Genomic DNA, 19,667 nt, shown 5'->3' with positions numbered 1-19,667 from the left:
CATACATTTTTCTACCTTTCGAATATTTTTTTCAAAACCTTTTATCGAAAATATTTTTTCAGCCTTTAAAAAAAAAAAAAAAAAAAAAAAAAAGATACATATTTTTCTAACGTTTCGAACTGTTTTTTTCAACCTTTAAAAAAAGAAAGAAATACATTAAATGTTGTAGCAAATGGTAACTAAGTGTAACCCATTACTGGAATAATGAACTTTTATTTTGAAGGTATAATCGGATGTATTTGTTACAGGCAAAATGTTGCAGCTGTTCCACAGTGGACTTTTAGCGTTATCATACTACGTCCACCGTTCCAGCTCCTAAAGTATGACGTACCATCAGCATCGTCACCTTAGACAGTCGTTCATTCTTCTGGCGAAAATACTTTTCCAAAATGTTGACATAGCTAAACTTTTACAATGATAGCAAAATGACAGGATAAGAAAATAAATAGCCACAACATCTTTAGGCTCCTTTTTGGGGTGATGTGGGTCAGTCGTGGAGAAGGGGCCTCCATAGACCCACCCCTTGTTTTTTGTTTCATATTAACGTTTAAAACGTTAGAAGCTGACAGTCGCCACAGCTCTTTACACAATTAATGTATTGTCGCGTGCTCAGCTCTGTCATCGCAGTCAACGTTCCAGGCCTAAAGGAATTGATTCTTTTTGGTCGCCTGGGACCTGTTCCTTAAAACGAGTTTACCGAATAAGTCCGGTAAACTCAAAATAGGCTTCTGTAGAACCTATCATCTAAACATAACCTTCTGCTACTTTCTGTACTCACTATTTGATGGTCGCTTTGGATAAAAGCGTCTGCCAAATTAACTAACTGCAGTATGAAATGTAATGTAATCTAAATTATTTTGACATTAACAGGTGGTATTAGAAAGATAATGTATATTTAACACGGTGTTGTTTTGGAAGGCAGTCATTACTGTATAGCACCCTAGTTATTTATTAGATGTAACTCAGTAACTTGAGTTTTACATATTATAGCAGGCAGGTGCATGAAGGAAGGGTGCAGAATGGTAATCTCCCCAGGCTAGGGCCAATAAACAGTGTTGTAAAAACTTATATTTAAACAAAGCAAACTGGCTTCATGATTATTCTCTAATAAGACAAAACTTGCAGATAGCGTCGTGTGAGACTAGCCATGCAAGAGCCCCCAAAGTAACTGCTATAGTAAGAGTTCCTAGTTGAAATCTTCAGTAGTGTCACCCAAAGATGTGAAGGTGTGCGTGATTTCACCTCACTTATACCCAATCTTAAAACCACCCACCGAAGCAAAGGAATAGTTATAAGACTATCGGTGAGAACTCAACCACAACATCATTCTTCCTGAAGTTTTCTCGGTGATGATTCAGATGGAGTTACCTTACCCCAGGACATGTTGGACCGCTACCCTGGATAATCAGTCCCATTAGCAGGTGCAGAACCCGATCTTTTAACCACCAGGTATGACAGTGCTGCTCACAAAGAGAAGACAGACAGCAGCCACAAGCTGTCCTTGTTTCTGGGTAGCGGACCCTCAAAGCTTGGGTCTTCCTGGGGGGGGGGGGACAGACCCTTGTTTACTTAAGCAACAGTAACAAGACCATAGATTATATATCATATTATAGATTACTCCCGAGCGGTGGGTGTGCTTGGGGGGAAGGTGGAGGGGGGGATCAGGGGGAGGGGAGGTAGGGGAGGGTGAGGCACAGGGCAGGGTGAGGGGCGCGAGGGAGGGATCCAATCCTGTTTTTATGGTGAGATTCCACAGAAGACTAGCCTCTCATGCAAATGTCTCTGGATTAAGAGGAAGCAACTCCAGCTGCTCTGGATATCAGTCACACCCTGGGACGTGGCCACGGCGGACACTCAGGCTCCAACAGCAGACACACACTCTGCAGACCTTGCTAGACACCTGACAAAGGGACTGACGCTCATAGGTGGACGAGTACCTGTGCTCCGTGCGGTCAGAACTTTTCTAGAGGCACGAGGTTCCGTCTTCAGAATGGCTAAGTGCCGTACCAACTGCATAGAGAAGCCAGTGTGCATCTGCTTTGAGATCATCGGCCTCTTCATCGGCTCCCACCCCTGGTGGTTCGTCACGGCTCCCCTGATCATCTCCGCAGCTCTGGGAAGCGGATTCTACTTCCTGGAAGACTGCAAGTCCAGCAACATCGAGAAACAGTTCACCCCCATGGACGGACCAGCCAAGGCGGAGAGGCGCTACGTCCAGGAGACCTTCCCCCAGCGCGAGGGCATGTTCTCCAGCCTCAGACTGAGCACCGACGGGGACTACGCCGTCTGGATAGCCTCCAACCACACCAACGTGTGGACGGAGGAGATCATGCGGGAGGTTCTGGACCTGGACAGCAGGGTGAGGAACATGGCTGTGCCCTGTGAGGAGGCGGGGGAACACTTTAAGTATTTGGACGTTTGTGCGACAGTCGACGGAAACTGCACCTCAAACGGCATATTGGAGATCCTCAGCAACAATCCCAGCAACGTGAATCGGATTAATCTGACGTTTCCTACTTTTTTTTCGGAGGCCGGTCAATTTAACCTGCATCAGTCTCTAGGCAGTGTGAAACTGGATAACAACTTGGTCCGAAGCGCCATGGCCATACAGTTGTACTACTATTTACGAGAAGACAACACAACAAAAAACAATCTTTGGCTGGAGAAATTCATAGCTTTGCTCTCAAGTGAATCCGCAACTTCCATACAGGTGAGATGTGAAAACTGGTCGTGTTCAAGGCCTCTTTAACGTGTTTCCATGGTGACGATGTCATACCATCCTGCTGTGTCCTTCCAGGTGTCTCACTCCACCTCCATGTCAATGCAGTGGGAGTTTGACAAAACTCCCAAAAGTATCATCAAACTCTTCGCCATCACCTACACCATCGCCATCGTATACGCCATCATATCCTGCGTGAGGTTGGTACAGTTTTCCCTCTGAGATCAATAAAGTTCTACTCTACGATGGCCTACTCTATTCTAATCTATTCTACACAACTCTATTCCACACCGCTGTGCTCACTTCTAAAACAGGTTTCTGTTTACACCCCACTTTTGTTTGGAAACAGATGAACCTTTAATTATTCACCATCTGGAGGTGCATCAGTGGTGAAGTTGATTAAAGTATTAGTTAATCAATGTTATTAAAATACAACCTTCCACAATGTTGACCTCCCGCCCCCAGGCTGGACCAGGTGAGGAGCAAGGTGTGGGTGGCGGTAGCAGGGGTCCTGTCCAGCGGCCTGGGGGTGCTGTCTGGCTTCGGCCTGGTGCTCCTGCTGGGCCAGACCTTCGTGATGACCGTGGCCTCCGCACCCTTCCTGGTCCTGGGTAAGGCTCTCCGCCCCCTTCCTGGTCCTGGGTAAGGCTCTCCGCACCCTTCCTGGTCCTGGGTAAGGCTCTCCGCACCCTTCCTGGTCCTGGGTAAGGCCTCCAACACCGTAAGGTTTACAGTGTGAAGTGTTACACACAACAGTGTAGCATTTGTAAAAAAAACACACTGTTTATAGGCGTGGAATGTTTAGAATGATTTGACTGTTTGAAGTCAAGTCCTTGAGGGTTGAAGCGCTCTGTGACTGCTTGTAAAAAGGGCTACACATAACTAATTTGATTAGAAAGTATCAACATAGTAAGGAACAAGGTTTTCCAAGCCCACCCCTACCCTCTCTTCGCCCCACCTCACTAGTCTCCGTGTCACTTCCTGTCACTTCCTGTCCCAGGTATCGGCCTGGACGACATGTTCATCCTGCTCTCCGCCTGGCAGAAGACCAGCGTTCTGACCAGCGTGTCCGAGCGGCTGGCCGACACCTACAGAGAAGCCGCCGTCTCCATCACCATCACCACGGTGACGGACGCCTTGGCGCTCTTCCTGGGCTACAGCTCGTCCTTCGGGTCGGTCCAGTCCTTCTGCCTCTACGCCGGCTCCGCCATCCTCTTCTGCTTCCTCTACAACGTCAGCTTCCTCGGCGGCGTCCTGGCGCTAAACGGCCGCAGGGAGGCCGGCAACCGCCACTGGTTCACCTGCTCTCAGATCCCAAGGGACCTCCCCCCGGGGAAGCCGATTGGCTACGGTGTCTGTTGCGTGGGAGGGGCCTACAACCTCGACACGGGGGCTGAGGTGGGTCAGCCGATGGATCAGTTCTTCAGGAAGTTCTACGGTCCGTTCCTGACCCAGGGGTGGGTGAAGCTGTGCGTGGGCGTCCTGTACGCCGGCTATCTGGCCGCCAGCGTGTTCGGCTGCTGCTTGATGAAGGAGGGCATCGACCTGAGGCACCTGGCCTCCTACGACTCCTACATCATCCGCTACTACAACGACCAGAAGGCCCACTTCTCCTCGAACGGCTCGTACGGCCCTGTCGTCATGGCGGCGGTGAAGGGGCCATATCCCTACTGGAGCGCGGCCGGACGGGCCAACCTCAGCTCCTGCATGGAGGCGTTCCAGGGCCTGGGGTACGTTGACGGAGCAATCTCCTGGCTCCAGGAGTTCCGGGTATACGCCAATGAGACCGGACAGGACATCAGCACTGAGGCAGCCTTCCAGGGAAACCTGAGCGCTTTCCTCCAGCGCCACCCTGCCTTCAGCCAGGACGTCAACATCACAGAGGACGAGCGGATCAACGGCTCACGCTTCTTCCTCCTGACGCTGGAGGGGCAGGTGAGCGAGGCGGAGCTGCTGACGGGCATGCGGAGCACGGCCAAGCGCTGCAGGGCGGAGCTGGGGGTGGATCTGATGGTCTACCACCCTAGCTTCATCTACCACGACCAGTACACCGTCATCCGGGACAACACCGTCCAGACCCTGGGGGTCTCCACTGTCGCCATGCTGGTGGTCTCCCTCATCCTGATTCCCAACCTGCTGTGCTCGCTGTGGGTGGCCTTCTCCATCGGCTCTGTGATTGTGGGCGTGGCCGGGTTCATGTCTCTGTGGGACGTGAGCCTGGACTCCATCTCCATGATCAACCTGGTCATCTGCATCGGCTTCGCCGTGGACTTCTCGGCCCATGTGGCCTACGCCTTCGTCTCCAGCTCCAAGAATGACGCCAACGAGAAGGCCACGGAGGCCCTGGCCAACCTGGGGTATCCCATCATGCAAGGCGCCCTGTCCACCATCCTAGGAGTGGTTGTTCTGTCTGCGTCTGGTAGCTACATCTTCTGGACCTTCTTCAGGATCATGGTCCTGGTCATCTTGTTCGGGCTGCTCCACGGCCTCGTCTTCATCCCTGTGTTTCTGACTGTGTTCGGAACGTGCCGGAACTGATCGCCCGTCAGCCAATCAAACGCCCGCTCATCTTCCAACCGGTTTATCAAGGATGGATGGACAGCGCAGGGCATCTAAGAATATAATGAGAATACAGGGCCTGAATAGACTTGTGGAAAAAGTCTTTTTTTTTTTTTTTATAATAGTAAATTCTGTATGCTTTCAAGGAATTTAGCTTTTCCAAGAAGTGATATTTGCTCCTCTGAATAAACAGTTTGCAGACATTATGAACCTTTTTTATATTTATTTTTACTCCATATAAATATACATTATTTCACCTTTAGAATGCGCATTATGCTCACTACATACAGGGTGTGTGTATGCTTGTTACATGAACGTATAAATACCAGCACCTATACCAACCTAATTAAAGAAGCAGTATTTGCTACACCAACGTTGCTTCCCAGAGGTGAGGATAAACAATGATGACAAAGTTCAATAAAGATAAACTAACAAAACAAAGGAATATGTTTACAAGCTGGTAGAAGATAAATTGACCAATATAAATTGCACAGTATGCCTTTATCCAAACCCCCAAAACACCACAGTAAATATGTTTTAACATGCAAGTTATTTTTTCTTTTGCTTGGCCCTGCGGCAAGCAGCGCTTGATGTTCTGCTGAACTTTCAACAAGCACAAGTCCGTCCCTCTTGGTAAAGAAGTCTGCAAAGTGAAATAATTTCCATGTTGATGTAACATACAGTGACAGCATCAACAGGGGAGACAGACAGGATAAGATTACAAGGTTTTATTCATTTCATCGTCACACAGCTGAACTTGGGCTCTGTCCTCCTCTTTAAGAGAAGAACAAGAGTTTAGGTGATGTGCTTCACATGATGCAGACAGCCTAGAAGCCTTCTATACAGATTTATATACAGTTCTCATAACGACCATGGTCATATTTACAAACTAAGCATATGTAAAAAGCCAGAAACCAAGATCTTTAAGTACTTGGACAAAATAAAAACAAAAAATTACAACATAGAATACAACTGATAAATGATAGTTGGTTATATGCTTGGGTACACACTGAACCTCCCCTTTAAAGAGAAATAATCTCTTAAAAGGGAAAGGTGTTGCTTTAAAACAATCCTCTGTACAACATCATACATCAACACACGTCAAACTCGCGCAGCAATGAGTAGATGATTGTTCACATTCCAGAGGGTCGGTCGTCTCCTCTAACACAGACGTTGGGAGCAGGTGTGGCGTCACCAAAAGCAGGCAACGCCCGGTGGAGGACGACAAGGGGCAGGGGATGGGGCACCCGGACAGAACGGTAACGTCACATTTCCCCGGTTGACAGACTGCGGTACGGAGCAAGACGGGGAACCCTGTCAGCCCTCAGCATTCTGCTCTGTACTACGCGCACACACACACACGTAGTGCGGAGATCTAGACAACTAGGAAGGTTCTGAATGGACCAGAGCACTCAGCACAGGGCTGGGTTCTGTTTACAACAGGAAGACTGTAGACTGTGTGTGTGTGTGTGTGTGTGTGTGTGTGTGCGTGCGTGCGTGCGTGCGTGCGTGTGTGTGTACATAAATACATACTGCAGTTGACATTTAAAATATAATCTAAGTCCTGAGGCCTCCATTCAACATTAGCATGTCCAATATCGACATTCATACCCCTCCCCTCCCCCCCCATCCCAAGCCCCCCCCCCCCCCCCCCCCCCAATCCCAAGCCCCCCTGGCCTGGCTTTCCTCCACAGTCACAGGGAGTGCCCTTAACCCTTGACCTCTACCCCAACATTCCAGATACAGACTCCAGACCCTCATCACCCACCCTCTCTAGCCCCTTGCTGTCCTGTATGGTGTCCATGTGTACAGACCTGCCCCCCTGGGCTCCAGATCCATGATATACAACCATGACCCCGGCCCCCCTGCCCCCGGCCCCCCACCTCCCTGACTCTCTCAGCTCCAGCCCCCCTGCCCCAGGGTGTCCGTTCAGGTCATCGCCCCCAGGTGTATCTCAGGCCCCCAGCCCCCAGGTGTATCTCAGGCCCCCAGCCCCCCTGGCCCAGGTTCCCTGAGCTCCAGTTCTTTGCCCTCCAGCACCAGACGGATCTCCTTGACGTCCAGCGTCTCGTACCTCAACAGGGCGTCGGCCAGCATCCGGTGCTCTTTAGCGTGCAGCTTCAGCAGCGACCGCGCCCGCTCATACGAGTCCTGGGGGGGTTATGACATCATCAACACTTGTTTGGGGGAGGGGGGGGGGGAGTTATGACATCATCAACACTTGTTTGGGGGAGGGGGGGGGCATCCACTGTAGGGGAAGTCTGACTGGTGCTGAACATTCACCTTTAACAGCTTCCTGGTTTCCTGTTCGATGACAGCCTGCGTCTCCGGGCTCTGCTTGGTGACATCACCGTAGGTCATGACCCCAAGCTGACCAATGGGAGGAAGGGGAAGAGAGGAGTCACCCAGGTCAGAGTTCAATTGCGGAACTCTAGAACTCTACAACCTGGAGTGATTCTTTAGAACCCGGGGGATGAGTTTTGGATACTTTACCTTCTCACACATTCCGAATCTGGTCACCATCATCTTGGCAATTTTGGTGGCGCTGTCAAAGTCACTAGACGCACCTGGGGAGGAGATGGAGGAAGGAACATGAAGCCTTAGGATGCAGACAGCTTGCTAGAGCAGGGGTCACATCTAGAACATGCAGGGCAGGGCGTCCCCGAGGATGGGGGGGCGTCCCCGAGGACCGGGGGGCGTCCCCGAGGATGGGGGGGCGTCCCCGAGGACCGGGGTTGAGAGGATCTCAGGTACGTCTGAGCGTGTCTCGGCTGCTCCGGACCTGGAGGACGTACCCGTGGTGATGTACTCGTTGCCGAAGATGATCTCCTCGGCAACGCGCCCGCCCATGCTCACGTCCATCTGGGCCAGCAGCTGGGAGCGAGTCTCACTCCAGCGGTCGTTCTCAGGGAGCATGGACACCTGGGGGGCAGGAGAGAGGAGGAGAGGGATGATGAGGGGATGAGGAGGAGAGGGGTGAGAGGGGGAGAGAGGAGAGGGGTGAGAGAGGAGGAGAGGGATGAGAGAGGAGGATGAGAGGAGGAGAGGGGGAGGATGAGAATAGAGGGATGAGAGGAGGGGAGGATAGAGGGATGAGAGGAGGGGAGGATAGAGGGATGAGAGGAGAGGGGTGAGAGAGGAAGGAGGAGGAGAAACAGATCATTGAGGAGGACTCACGTGGCCCAGGCTGGGTCCTCGGGGCATGATGGTGGCCTTGTTGATGGGCATGGCGTCCTTGGTGTAGTACGCTACGATAGCGTGGCCGGACTCATGGTACGCTGTGATCTCCTTGTTCTTCTGGTCGATCTCCACGCTCCTCCTCTCCGGCCCTGGGAGGGAGGGACGAGGGGTGGGAGGGATGGAGATGAGGATGGAAATGTAGAAAGGTGAAGATAACTTGAGACGGTGTCATGTAGGCATCGCCATGTAAAAGGCAGAGGAAGGTGGGAGACCGAAAAGGACCCCACAAGAAACCACAACTCAAGCCCGAGGGCCCTCCCCCCCCCCCCCCCCTCACCCATGAGGATCTTGTCCTTGGCGAACTCCAGCTCCTTCAGGGTCACCATGTCCATGCCGTCCACCGCTGCCTTCAGCGCCGCCTGGTTTACCAGGTTCTCCAGGTCGGCCCCGGAGAAGCCCACCGTGCCACGGGCGATGATTTTAGCCTCCACGTCTGGACAGAGGAAGGCGGTTAGCATATGCTAAGCTAAGCCACCGTGCCTCATAGTGAGGTGGTTAGCATATGCTAAGCCACCATGCCTCATAGTGAGGTGGTTAGCATATGCTAAGCTAAGCTAAACCACTGTGCCTCATAGTGAGGTGGTTAGCATATGCTAAGCTAACCTACAGTTTGCCATGTAATGATGCTAGCCTCCACGTCTCGACAGATACAACAAGTTAGTATATGCTAAACTAAGCTGAAATAAGATAAATGTCATGTACTGATGCAAGCCCTGAGAGTTAAGACAATTACTCTTATAATAAATTAGTCTGTTAATTTGCTGATGAATTAGGTCATTATTGAGTGAAAGTAGTCTCCAGTCATGTGATGTCCTACCAGGATCTACTTTGATCTTCCTGAGGTACCAGTTAATGATCTCTGTGCGTCCCTTCACATCGGGCATGGGGACGGTCACCTGCATGTCGAAGCGACCAGGACGAATCAGAGCACTAGAGGAGGGGAGGGGGGAGAGAGGGCAGATGAGGAGAGGGAGGAGGGGAGGGGGGAGAGAGGGCAAATGAGGAGAGAGGGATGAGGAGAGGGGGATGAGGAGGAGAGGAGGGATGAGGAGGAGAGGAGGGGAAAGGGATGAGGAGAGAGGGGATGAGGAGGAGAGAAGGGGAAAGGGATGAGGAGAGAGGGATGAGGAGAGGAGGGATGAGGCAGTTAGGACCCACATTACTTCTCTTAGTTGTGACCGTGTCCACAGACTCGTGCTGCGTCTACAGAGACAGAGTCAGGACAAACTCAGCAGGGACGTACCTGTCCAGAGCCTCGGGGAAGTTTGTAGCTCCTATAATGATCACGCCCTCGTTTGGTTTGAACCTGCACACAGAAAGGTCAAAGTTCAGAGGTTGGCTACAGAACATTCAAATCCACCTCTTAAGTCTCAACTAACCCTATCCCTTAACCACAGTTTAACCAACTTTCATCCACAATTTAACCCTCACCCTAACCTTTGAGTAATGGTTGACGTAAAAATAAACCAACATTGAGCCAAAGTTTAACCACCACAAACCCAACACTGACCCCACATTTAACCAGAGATGGGAAGTACCAAAGTACAAATACTATTTTATCCCTCTAGTCTTTTTAAACATGAGTATTTGTACTTCTACTTGAGTGAAGGATGTGTGTACTTTTGCCATGTCTGCATTTAACCAACTGCCTCAACACCTCCTCCCCAGCTCCTCCCCCGCTCCTCCCCTGCTCCTCCCCTGCTCCTCCCCAGGTCCTCCAGCCCTGCTCCTCCCCAGGTCCTCCAGCCCTGCTCCTCCCCTGCTCCAGCCCTGCTCCTCCCCTGCTCCAGCCCTGCTCCTCCCCTGCTCCTCCCCTGCTCCTCCCCTGCTCCTCCCCAGGTCCTCCAGCCCTGCTCCTCCCCAGGTCCTCCAGCCCTGCTCCTCCCCCGCTCCTCCCCTGCTCCTCCCCTGCTCCAGCCCTGCTCCTCCCCAGGTCCTCCCCTGCTCCTGCGGCGTACCCATCCATCTCTGCCAGCAGCTGGTTGATGGTCTGTCTGGAGTAGGGATGCATGGGAGACTCTATCCTCTTCCCCCCAACACTGTCCAGCTCATCTATGAAGATCACACAGGGGGCGCTGGCCTTGGCCTCTCCTGGGAGAGGGGGGGGGGGGAGGGGGGAGGGGGAGAGGGAGGGGGGGGAGGACAGGAGGAAGCTAGGTTACAGTGCACAGTCTCTCATTTCTGAGTCTCCACTATAGACTGGACAACAGTTTCTTTCCAAGGGCCATCAGGCTTCTGAATGGACATTGATACACTAGCCACTTTACACACTGTCACTTTCAGCTACTGGTTGCACTATCAGCAATATTGCACTATTGCACTAATTGTAGTAAACAGTAGGTTTACTATATTTTAGCTTATCATAGATGTAATCCATGTTAAACTGAATACTTATATATGTTATGTCATGCCAGGTTGCTTACGCGTTGTCTTGTCCCAAAAACTTCAGTGCCCAGTCTGACCTTGTGTTGTTCTGTACATCTGACAATAAAAGACTTGAACTATAGAAGAACAGCAGACAGCTGCCACTCACTGAAGAGGTTCCTGATGCGACTGGCTCCGACGCCCACGAACATCTCGTCGAACTCGGACCCTGAGGCGTAGTAGAAGGGCACGTCTGCCTCCCCGGCCACCGCCCTGGCCAGCAGGGTCTTCCCCGTGCCTGGGGGGCCCACCAGGAGCACGCCTGGGGGGAGGAGGGGACCACGAGCCACATGATTATTTGTCGGAGAGTTGTTACTTGTTTTGTTGGTCAGATGTGCTTTTTTCTGCACTCCCCTTGATTCTTCTCACCTTTGGGCAGCGTGCCCCCTCAGCACGGTGACCTCTCACCTTTGGGCAGCTTGCCCCCTCAGCACGGTGACCTCTCACCTTTGGGCAGCTTGCCCCCTCAGCACGGTGACCTCTCACCTTTGGGCAGCTTGCCCCCTCAGCACGGTGACCTCTCACCTTTGGGCAGCGTGCCCCCTCAGCACGGTGACCTCTCACCTTTGGGCAGCTTGCCCCCTCAGCACGGTGACCTCTCACCTTTGGGCAGCGTGCCCCCTCAGCACGGTGACCTCTCACCTTTGGGCAGCTTGCCCCCTCAGCACGGTGACCTCTCACCTTTGGGCAGCTTGCCCCCTCAGCACGGTGACCTCTCACCTTTGGGCAGCTTGCCCCCTCAGCACGGTGACCTCTCACCTTTGGGCAGCTTGCCCCCTCAGCACGGTGACCTCTCACCTTTGGGCAGCTTGCCCCCTCAGCACGGTGACCTCTCACCTTTGGGCAGCTTGCCCCCTCAGCACGGTGACCTCTCACCTTTGGGCAGCTTGCCCCCTCAGCACGGTGACCTCTCACCTTTGGGCAGCTTGCCCCCTCAGCACGGTGACCTCTCACCTTTGGGCAGCTTGCCCCCTCAGCACGGTGACCTCTCACCTTTGGGCAGCTTGCCCCCTCAGCACGGTGACCTCTCACCTTTGGGCAGCTTGCCCCCTCAGCACGGTGACCTCTCACCTTTGGGCAGCTTGCCCCCTCAGCACGGTGACCTCTCACCTTTGGGCAGCTTGCCCCCTCAGCACGGTGACCTCTCACCTTTGGGCAGCTTGCCCCCTCAGCACGGTGACCTCTCACCTTTGGGCAGCGTGCCCCCTCAGCACGGTGACCTCTCACCTTTGGGCAGCTTGCCCCCTCAGCACGGTGACCTCTCACCTTTGGGCAGCTTGCCCCCTCAGCACGGTGACCTCTCACCTTTGGGCAGCTTGCCCCCTCAGCACGGTGACCTCTCACCTTTGGGCAGCTTGCCCCCTCAGCACGGTGACCTCTCACCTTTGGGCAGCTTGCCCCCTCAGCACGGTGACCTCTCACCTTTGGGCAGCTTGCCCCCTCAGCACGGTGACCTCTCACCTTTGGGCAGCTTGCCCCCTCAGCACGGTGACCTCTCACCTTTGGGCAGCTTGCCCCCTCAGCACGGTGACCTCTCACCTTTGGGCAGCTTGCCCCCTCAGCACGGTGACCTCTCACCTTTGGGCAGCTTGCCCCCTCAGCACGGTGACCTCTCACCTTTGGGCAGCTTGCCCCCTCAGCACGGTGACCTCTCACCTTTGGGCAGCTTGCCCCCTCAGCACGGTGACCTCTCACCTTTGGGCAGCTTGCCCCCTCAGCACGGTGACCTCTCACCTTTGGGCAGCTTGCCCCCTCAGCACGGTGACCTCTCACCTTTGGGCAGCTTGCCCCCTCAGCACGGTGACCTCTCACCTTTGGGCAGCGTGCCCCCTCAGCACGGTGACCTCTCACCTTTGGGCAGCTTGCCCCCTCAGCACGGTGACCTCTCACCTTTGGGCAGCTTGCCCCCTCAGCACGGTGACCTCTCACCTTTGGGCAGCTTGCCCCCTCAGCACGGTGACCTCTCACCTTTGGGCAGCTTGCCCCCTCAGCACGGTGACCTCTCACCTTTGGGCAGCTTGCCCCCTCAGCACGGTGACCTCTCACCTTTGGGCAGCTTGCCCCCTCAGCACGGTGACCTCTCACCTTTGGGCAGCTTGCCCCCTCAGCACGGTGACCTCTCACCTTTGGGCAGCTTGCCCCCTCAGCACGGTGACCTCTCACCTTTGGGCAGCTTGCCCCCTCAGCACGGTGACCTCTCACCTTTGGGCAGCTTGCCCCCTCAGCACGGTGACCTCTCACCTTTGGGCAGCGTGCCCCCTCAGCACGGTGACCTCTCACCTTTGGGCAGCTTGCCCCCTCAGCACGGTGACCTCTCACCTTTGGGCAGCTTGCCCCCTCAGCACGGTGACCTCTCACCTTTGGGCAGCTTGCCCCCTCAGCACGGTGACCTCTCACCTTTGGGCAGCTTGCCCCCTCAGCACGGTGACCTCTCACCTTTGGGCAGCTTGCCCCCTCAGCACGGTGACCTCTCACCTTTGGGCAGCTTGCCCCCTCAGCACGGTGACCTCTCACCTTTGGGCAGCTTGCCCCCTCAGCACGGTGACCTCTCACCTTTGGGCAGCGTGCCCCCTCAGCACGGTGACCTCTCACCTTTGGGCAGCGTGCCCCCTCAGCACGGTGACCTCTCACCTTTGGGCAGCGTGCCCCCTCAGCACGGTGACCTCTCACCTTTGGGCAGCGTGCCCCCTCAGCACGGTGACCTCTCACCTTTGGGCAGCTTGCCCCCTCAGCACGGTGACCTCTCACCTTTGGGCAGCTTGCCCCCTCAGCACGGTGACCTCTCACCTTTGGGCAGCTTGCCCCCTCAGCACGGTGACCTCTCACCTTTGGGCAGCTTGCCCCCTCAGCACGGTGACCTCTCACCTTTGGGCAGCGTGCCCCCTCAGCACGGTGACCTCTCACCTTTGGGCAGCGTGCCCCCTCAGCACGGTGACCTCTCACCTTTGGGCAGCGTGCCCCCTCAGCACGGTGACCTCTCACCTTTGGGCAGCGTGCCCCCTCAGCACGGTGACCTCTCACCTTTGGGCAGCTTGCCCCCTCAGCACGGTGACCTCTCACCTTTGGGCAGCTTGCCCCCTCAGCACGGTGACCTCTCACCTTTGGGCAGCTTGCCCCCTCAGCACGGTGACCTCTCACCTTTGGGCAGCGTGCCCCCTCAGCACGGTGACCTCTCACCTTTGGGCAGCGTGCCCCCTCAGCACGGTGACCTCTCACCTTTGGGCAGCGTGCCCCCTCAGCACGGTGACCTCTCACCTTTGGGCAGCTTGCCCCCTCAGCACGGTGACCTCTCACCTTTGGGCAGCTTGCCCCCTCAGCACGGTGACCTCTCACCTTTGGGCAGCGTGCCCCCTCAGCACGGTGACCTCTCACCTTTGGGCAGCTTGCCCCCTCAGCACGGTGACCTCTCACCTTTGGGCAGCTTGCCCCCTCAGCACGGTGACCTCTCACCTTTGGGCAGCGTGCCCCCTCAGCACGGTGACCTCTCACCTTTGGGCAGCGTGCCCCCTCAGCACGGTGACCTCTCACCTTTGGGCAGCGTGCCCCCTCAGCACGGTGACCTCTCACCTTTGGGCAGCTTGCCCCCTCAGCACGGTGACCTCTCACCTTTGGGCAGCTTGCCCCCTCAGCACGGTGACCTCTCACCTTTGGGCAGCTTGCCCCCTCAGCACGGTGACCTCTCACCTTTGGGCAGCTTGCCCCCTCAGCACGGTGACCTCTCACCTTTGGGCAGCTTGCCCCCTCAGCACGGTGACCTCTCACCTTTGGGCAGCGTGCCCCCTCAGCACGGTGACCTCTCACCTTTGGGCAGCTTGCCCCCTCAGCACGGTGACCTCTCACCTTTGGGCAGCTTGCCCCCTCAGCACGGTGACCTCTCACCTTTGGGCAGCGTGCCCCCTCAGCACGGTGACCTCTCACCTTTGGGCAGCTTGCCCCCTCAGCACGGTGACCTCTCACCTTTGGGCAGCTTGCCCCCTCAGCACGGTGACCTCTCACCTTTGGGCAGCTTGCCCCCTCAGCACGGTGACCTCTCACCTTTGGGCAGCTTGCCCCCTCAGCACGGTGACCTCTCACCTTTGGGCAGCTTGCCCCCTCAGCACGGTGACCTCTCACCTTTGGGCAGCTTGCCCCCTCAGCACGGTGACCTCTCACCTTTGGGCAGCTTGCCCCCTCAGCACGGTGACCTCTCACCTTTGGGCAGCGTGCCCCCTCAGCACGGTGACCTCTCACCTTTGGGCAGCGTGCCCCCTCAGCACGGTGACCTCTCACCTTTGGGCAGCGTGCCCCCTCAGCACGGTGACCTCTCACCTTTGGGCAGCGTGCCCCCTCAGCACGGTGACCTCTCACCTTTGGGCAGCTTGCCCCCTCAGCACGGTGACCTCTCACCTTTGGGCAGCTTGCCCCCTCAGCACGGTGACCTCTCACCTTTGGGCAGCTTGCCCCCTCAGCACGGTGACCTCTCACCTTTGGGCAGCTTGCCCCCTCAGCACGGTGACCTCTCACCTTTGGGCAGCGTGCCCCCTCAGCACGGTGACCTCTCACCTTTGGGCAGCGTGCCCCCTCAGCACGGTGACCTCTCACCTTTGGGCAGCGTGCCCCCTCAGCACGGTGACCTCTCACCTTTGGGCAGCGTGCCCCCTCAGCACGGTGACCTCTCACCTTTGGGCAGCTTGCCCCCTCAGCACGGTGACCTCTCACCTTTGGGCAGCTTGCCCCCTCAGCACGGTGACCTCTCACCTTTGGGCAGCTTGCCCCCTCAGCACGGTGACCTCTCACCTTTGGGCAGCTTGCCCCCTCAGCACGGTGACCTCTCACCTTTGGGCAGCTTGCCCCCTCAGCACGGTGACCTCTCACCTTTGGGCAGCTTGCCCCCTCAGCACGGTGACCTCTCACCTTTGGGCAGCTTGCCCCCTCAGCACGGTGACCTCTCACCTTTGGGCAGCTTGCCCCCTCAGCACGGTGACCTCTCACCTTTGGGCAGCTTGCCCCCTCAGCACGGTGACCTCTCACCTTTGGGCAGCTTGCCCCCTCAGCACGGTGACCTCTCACCTTTGGGCAGCTTGCCCCCTCAGCACGGTGACCTCTCACCTTTGGGCAGCTTGCCCCCTCAGCACGGTGACCTCTCACCTTTGGGCAGCTTGCCCCCTCAGCACGGTGACCTCTCACCTTTGGGCAGCTTGCCCCCTCAGCACGGTGACCTCTCACCTTTGGGCAGCTTGCCCCCTCAGCACGGTGACCTCTCACCTTTGGGCAGCTTGCCCCCTCAGCACGGTGACCTCTCACCTTTGGGCAGCTTGCCTCCCAGCACGGTGAACTTCTGAGGGTTCTTCAGGAACTCCACCACCTCCTGCAGCTCGTTCTTGGCCTCCTCCACGCCCTTCACGTGCTCGAAGGTCACGCTCTTCACCTGCACCGGGTCCACCGCAGAGTCCAGCCCTGATGTGGTTCGGAACCGCACTGTCCATGACGGTTAGATTACAGCCCATGGCAATACAGCTGGTTAGGGTCTGGTTACTGGTCAGATTAGGGTCTGGTTACTGGTCAGATTAGGGTCTGGTTACTGGTTTTACTGGTCAGAATAGGGTCTGTGTGTGTAGTTACTAGTCAGATTAGGGTCTGGTTACTGGTCATAATAGGGTCTGTGTGTGTGTAGTTACTAGTCAGATTAAGGTCTGGTTACTGGTCTTACTGGTCAGATTAGGGTCTGTGTGTGTAGTTACTGGTCCTACTGGGTGTGAGTAGGAGAGCGGTGTCTGTACCCGATAAGAAGGGGGTCTTGGACAGGCCGTAGAGTCCCACCAGCAGCAACACCAGCAGGATCAGCCGGGTCCTCCTCAGAGAGTCTGCAGGGGCACACAGAGAGGGGGGGAGGGGTCAGAGTGTGTGTCGCTTCAGAGTGTGTGTGTTCAAAGTGTGTGTGTGTGTGTGTGTATGTGTGCTCCCCCACCCTGTGTGCGCTGTGTGAGGGCCTGGGCCTTGAGGAAGCCTTCGGCGAAGCCACCCTTGAAGGCGTCCTGGTGTCCGTCCGGAACGTTCCGGCTCTTCAGCAGCGTCTCCAGGGTCTCCACCTCTGCACCGCGCTCCCGCCACAGCAGGCCCTGCAGGGGGGGGGGACACGGTCAGGGGGGAGGGGAGTCTGGGGAGGGGGGAGTCTGGGGAGGGTTATCTGCAGGCAGAGCAGTGAAACCAGACTGACCTTCATGAAGGAGGGTGTGAAGCTTTCCACCTCCAGAGGGCGCTCCTGTCCTGCCCTCAGCCTCTTGGCCTTCCTCAGGGTCTTAAAGCCCCTGGCCTGCACAAACACTGCAACACACACACACACACACACACACACACGTTAATGAGTACTCCAGCATTTCCAGCGAGGTGTCAGCTCCAGGTGTGGAGGTGTCAGCGACAGGCGAGGTCCTCAGCTACCTGGCCAGTAGGGCAGCTGGGCGGAGACCTTCTGGAGGGGGGAGGGGCTCTGTCTGCAGAAGGCCAGGGGGGCGGGGCCAAGGGGGGCGGGGCCCATGGCACCTCCAGAGAACCCTGACGAGACAACGCAGACACACACCACTGGTTTAAAAACTGTCTTTAGTTTCACACAGTCAGGTATGGTTTGGGAATGATTCCCCGAGAGAATAATAAAGTACTGGGAGTCAGGTGGCTGAGCGGTGAGAGAACCGAGCTAGTAATCCGAAGGTTGCCAGTTCGATTCCCGGTCATGCCAACTGACGTTGTGTCCTTGGGCAAGGCACTTCACCCTACTTGCCTCGGGGGAATGTCCCTGTACTTACTGTAAGTCGCTCTGGATAAGAGCGTCTGCTAAATGACTAAATGTAAATGTAATGTAAAATGTACTGACCTATCCTTCTATACCCCCACTCCCACCCCACACCCCCACCCCCACTGTAGGGTTCAAACCCTCTAGATAAATGTGTCTCCTGGCAGCTGGCTCTACGCACCATGTTTGTTGTGGTAGAAGGAGTGGGAGGACAGGTAGGAGGTGTTCCAGGCGTTCTGAATGGGGCTGGGAGGAGACGGTGCCCCCTGCTGGTGCAGGCAGGGAAGCACGGTGTTTACCAGCTCGTGCAGCTGGCCCAGACCCAGGTCAGACAGACCCAGCTCCTTCAGGCTCAGGCTGGGCTGTGTGTGTGAACAGCAGGAGATAAAATACGCGCACACGCACACACACACGCGCGCACACACACACACACAGCAGGGATTAGTCTGGAGATAAATACTGTGTGTGAACCCTGTAAATGTTTGTCTTTAATGTTCCATTATGGTTCTTCCTGCGTGTGTATGTGTGCGCCTCTACCTCCGAGCTGGCTGTCTCCTGCTCGGTAGCGTTCTCCGCGCGCTGTGTCTTGGCGGCAGAGCTGCTGATACTTACAGAGCTCTTCAAGGAATGGAGGGCGTTAATCAAGTTACTCAGAGGAACTGTCACCTGCGAGGGTTGTAAACATTAAAACACTCATTTTAAACAAGCGCAAGTGTTACATACACAGCCACCGACCTACAAGCATTCAGTGTGTTAGCAGTGAGCTAACTAACGAAACTAGCCAAAGCTAAGTGTGTAAACAACTAAACTAACGTTAGCTTTTGACGTATCACTATCAGACACCGCAGGAGGAGAAACAGGGGCTTGGCCGAGGCGTGTACATTGTTAGTTATGCGGCTGAGGACGTGATTCGAGGCAGGGGCGATAGCGGACATGAAGCCCATTACAGCGATCGCGTCTGACGCAGTCTAGAGTTGCACACTTGCATAACGCCAGACTAGCCCAGTCTGCTTTGCATCGCTTATAAAAGAGATACCATAATAACAAAGTAGTGGTGTCCAGTTGAAATATTACTTTGCACATTTTTACAAATATACACTAACAGTTTAAGATATGTAAAGTGACTGACTAGAAACGTTTGACATGTGATGGGTAGATACTAGGACAGTAGGAAGGCCATCCAGCTAGCTAGCTAGCTCACACTAACGTAGTTCATGACCAATCCGGTTGGCAACCGGTCGTTTGGTTCTTACCTGTGGTTGGACTGTCATTGACAAAGAAAACATTTTCAGACGAGTCTATTGCCTGACTCTCAGCTGTGTGGCTTCGGGGTCAGATACAAATTCTCCGGTCTTGTCCTTGTGTTTCACTGAAGTACCTTGGCTAGCTAACTAGCCTGTCTTGTGTTTCTCGGAACTGGTCGGCAAAACTACGGAAATGAACTGTTGGCGCGTTTGTATACTTCCGGGTTAGTCAGGATTCTTTTTTTGGGGGGGGGGGGGGGATCAATATCAGCCACAGCCGATGTCGAACACACCTGTTAAGTTACCCCACCCCATGTAAATGCTTTCGAAAAGAAATTATCTATATTTGTGAAGTCGCTGAATGTGATGATTCTTCCTCAAGCCAGAAACATTCTTTTTTAGAAAAATGTGATTTCATTTGACTAACACCTACAATTGTCATTCGGGTTTCCGGGTTGTTTGTGCCAGTTAAGAAGCTTTGGACAGTGCTGTAAAAACAGGCTACTTTATTCTTATAGATAAGTGTAGCATATCATGCTGGAAACGTACAGAACAAAGTCATTAAAAGCCAAATACATGTCATTATTAGTAGTATAATGCTGTTTATACTGCAAACTGGTTTATTGCAAGTGCACTGGGCACATAGTTGTATAGTCTACAGTTTTATAGCTGAATTACAATATACATTCATGTTCTATAATTCAGTGTCATCCAT

General features: G+C 54.7%; 2 protein-coding genes across 3 annotated transcripts; one reads left to right on the top strand and one right to left on the bottom strand.

Moving 5' to 3' along the window:
* The first annotated feature begins 1,990 nt into the window (after positions 1–1,990).
* LOC136959525 (patched domain-containing protein 3) lies at positions 1,991–5,257 on the top strand. The gene is made up of 4 exons (XM_067253884.1): positions 1,991–2,710; positions 2,798–2,919; positions 3,185–3,330; positions 3,720–5,257. Exons 1-4 carry the CDS (start codon positions 1,991–1,993, stop codon positions 5,255–5,257), a joined length of 2,526 nt encoding a protein of 841 aa, XP_067109985.1.
* A 1,951-nt stretch (positions 5,258–7,208) lies between these two features.
* Positions 7,209–19,114, bottom strand: LOC136958965 (ATP-dependent zinc metalloprotease YME1L1-like). Of its 2 annotated transcripts, none has more exons than XM_067253127.1 (18): positions 18,962–19,114; positions 18,246–18,374; positions 17,890–18,070; positions 17,360–17,473; positions 17,139–17,245; positions 16,890–17,040; positions 16,702–16,785; positions 16,226–16,399; positions 11,052–11,204; positions 10,477–10,609; positions 9,762–9,824; positions 9,336–9,448; positions 8,796–8,951; positions 8,456–8,607; positions 8,074–8,200; positions 7,772–7,845; positions 7,562–7,648; positions 7,209–7,429 (listed from the first exon to the last, which is right to left on the bottom strand). In XM_067253127.1, exons 1-18 carry the CDS (start codon positions 18,992–18,994, stop codon positions 7,259–7,261), a joined length of 2,202 nt encoding a protein of 733 aa, XP_067109228.1. In that variant the 5' UTR covers positions 18,995–19,114; the 3' UTR covers positions 7,209–7,258. The 2 variants fall into 2 exon arrangements, with proteins under 2 accessions (XP_067109228.1, XP_067109229.1); XM_067253128.1 differs by having other exon boundaries at positions 16,226–16,378.
* Positions 19,115–19,667: the final 553 nt, after the last annotated feature.

This window comes from Osmerus mordax, chromosome 16 (genome assembly GCF_038355195.1).
Source record: "Osmerus mordax isolate fOsmMor3 chromosome 16, fOsmMor3.pri, whole genome shotgun sequence".
Classification (NCBI taxonomy): Eukaryota; Metazoa; Chordata; class Actinopteri; order Osmeriformes; family Osmeridae; genus Osmerus; species Osmerus mordax.
Note: the sequence above shows the minus strand (reverse complement) of the source record. Positions and strands in the feature narration are given on the sequence as shown.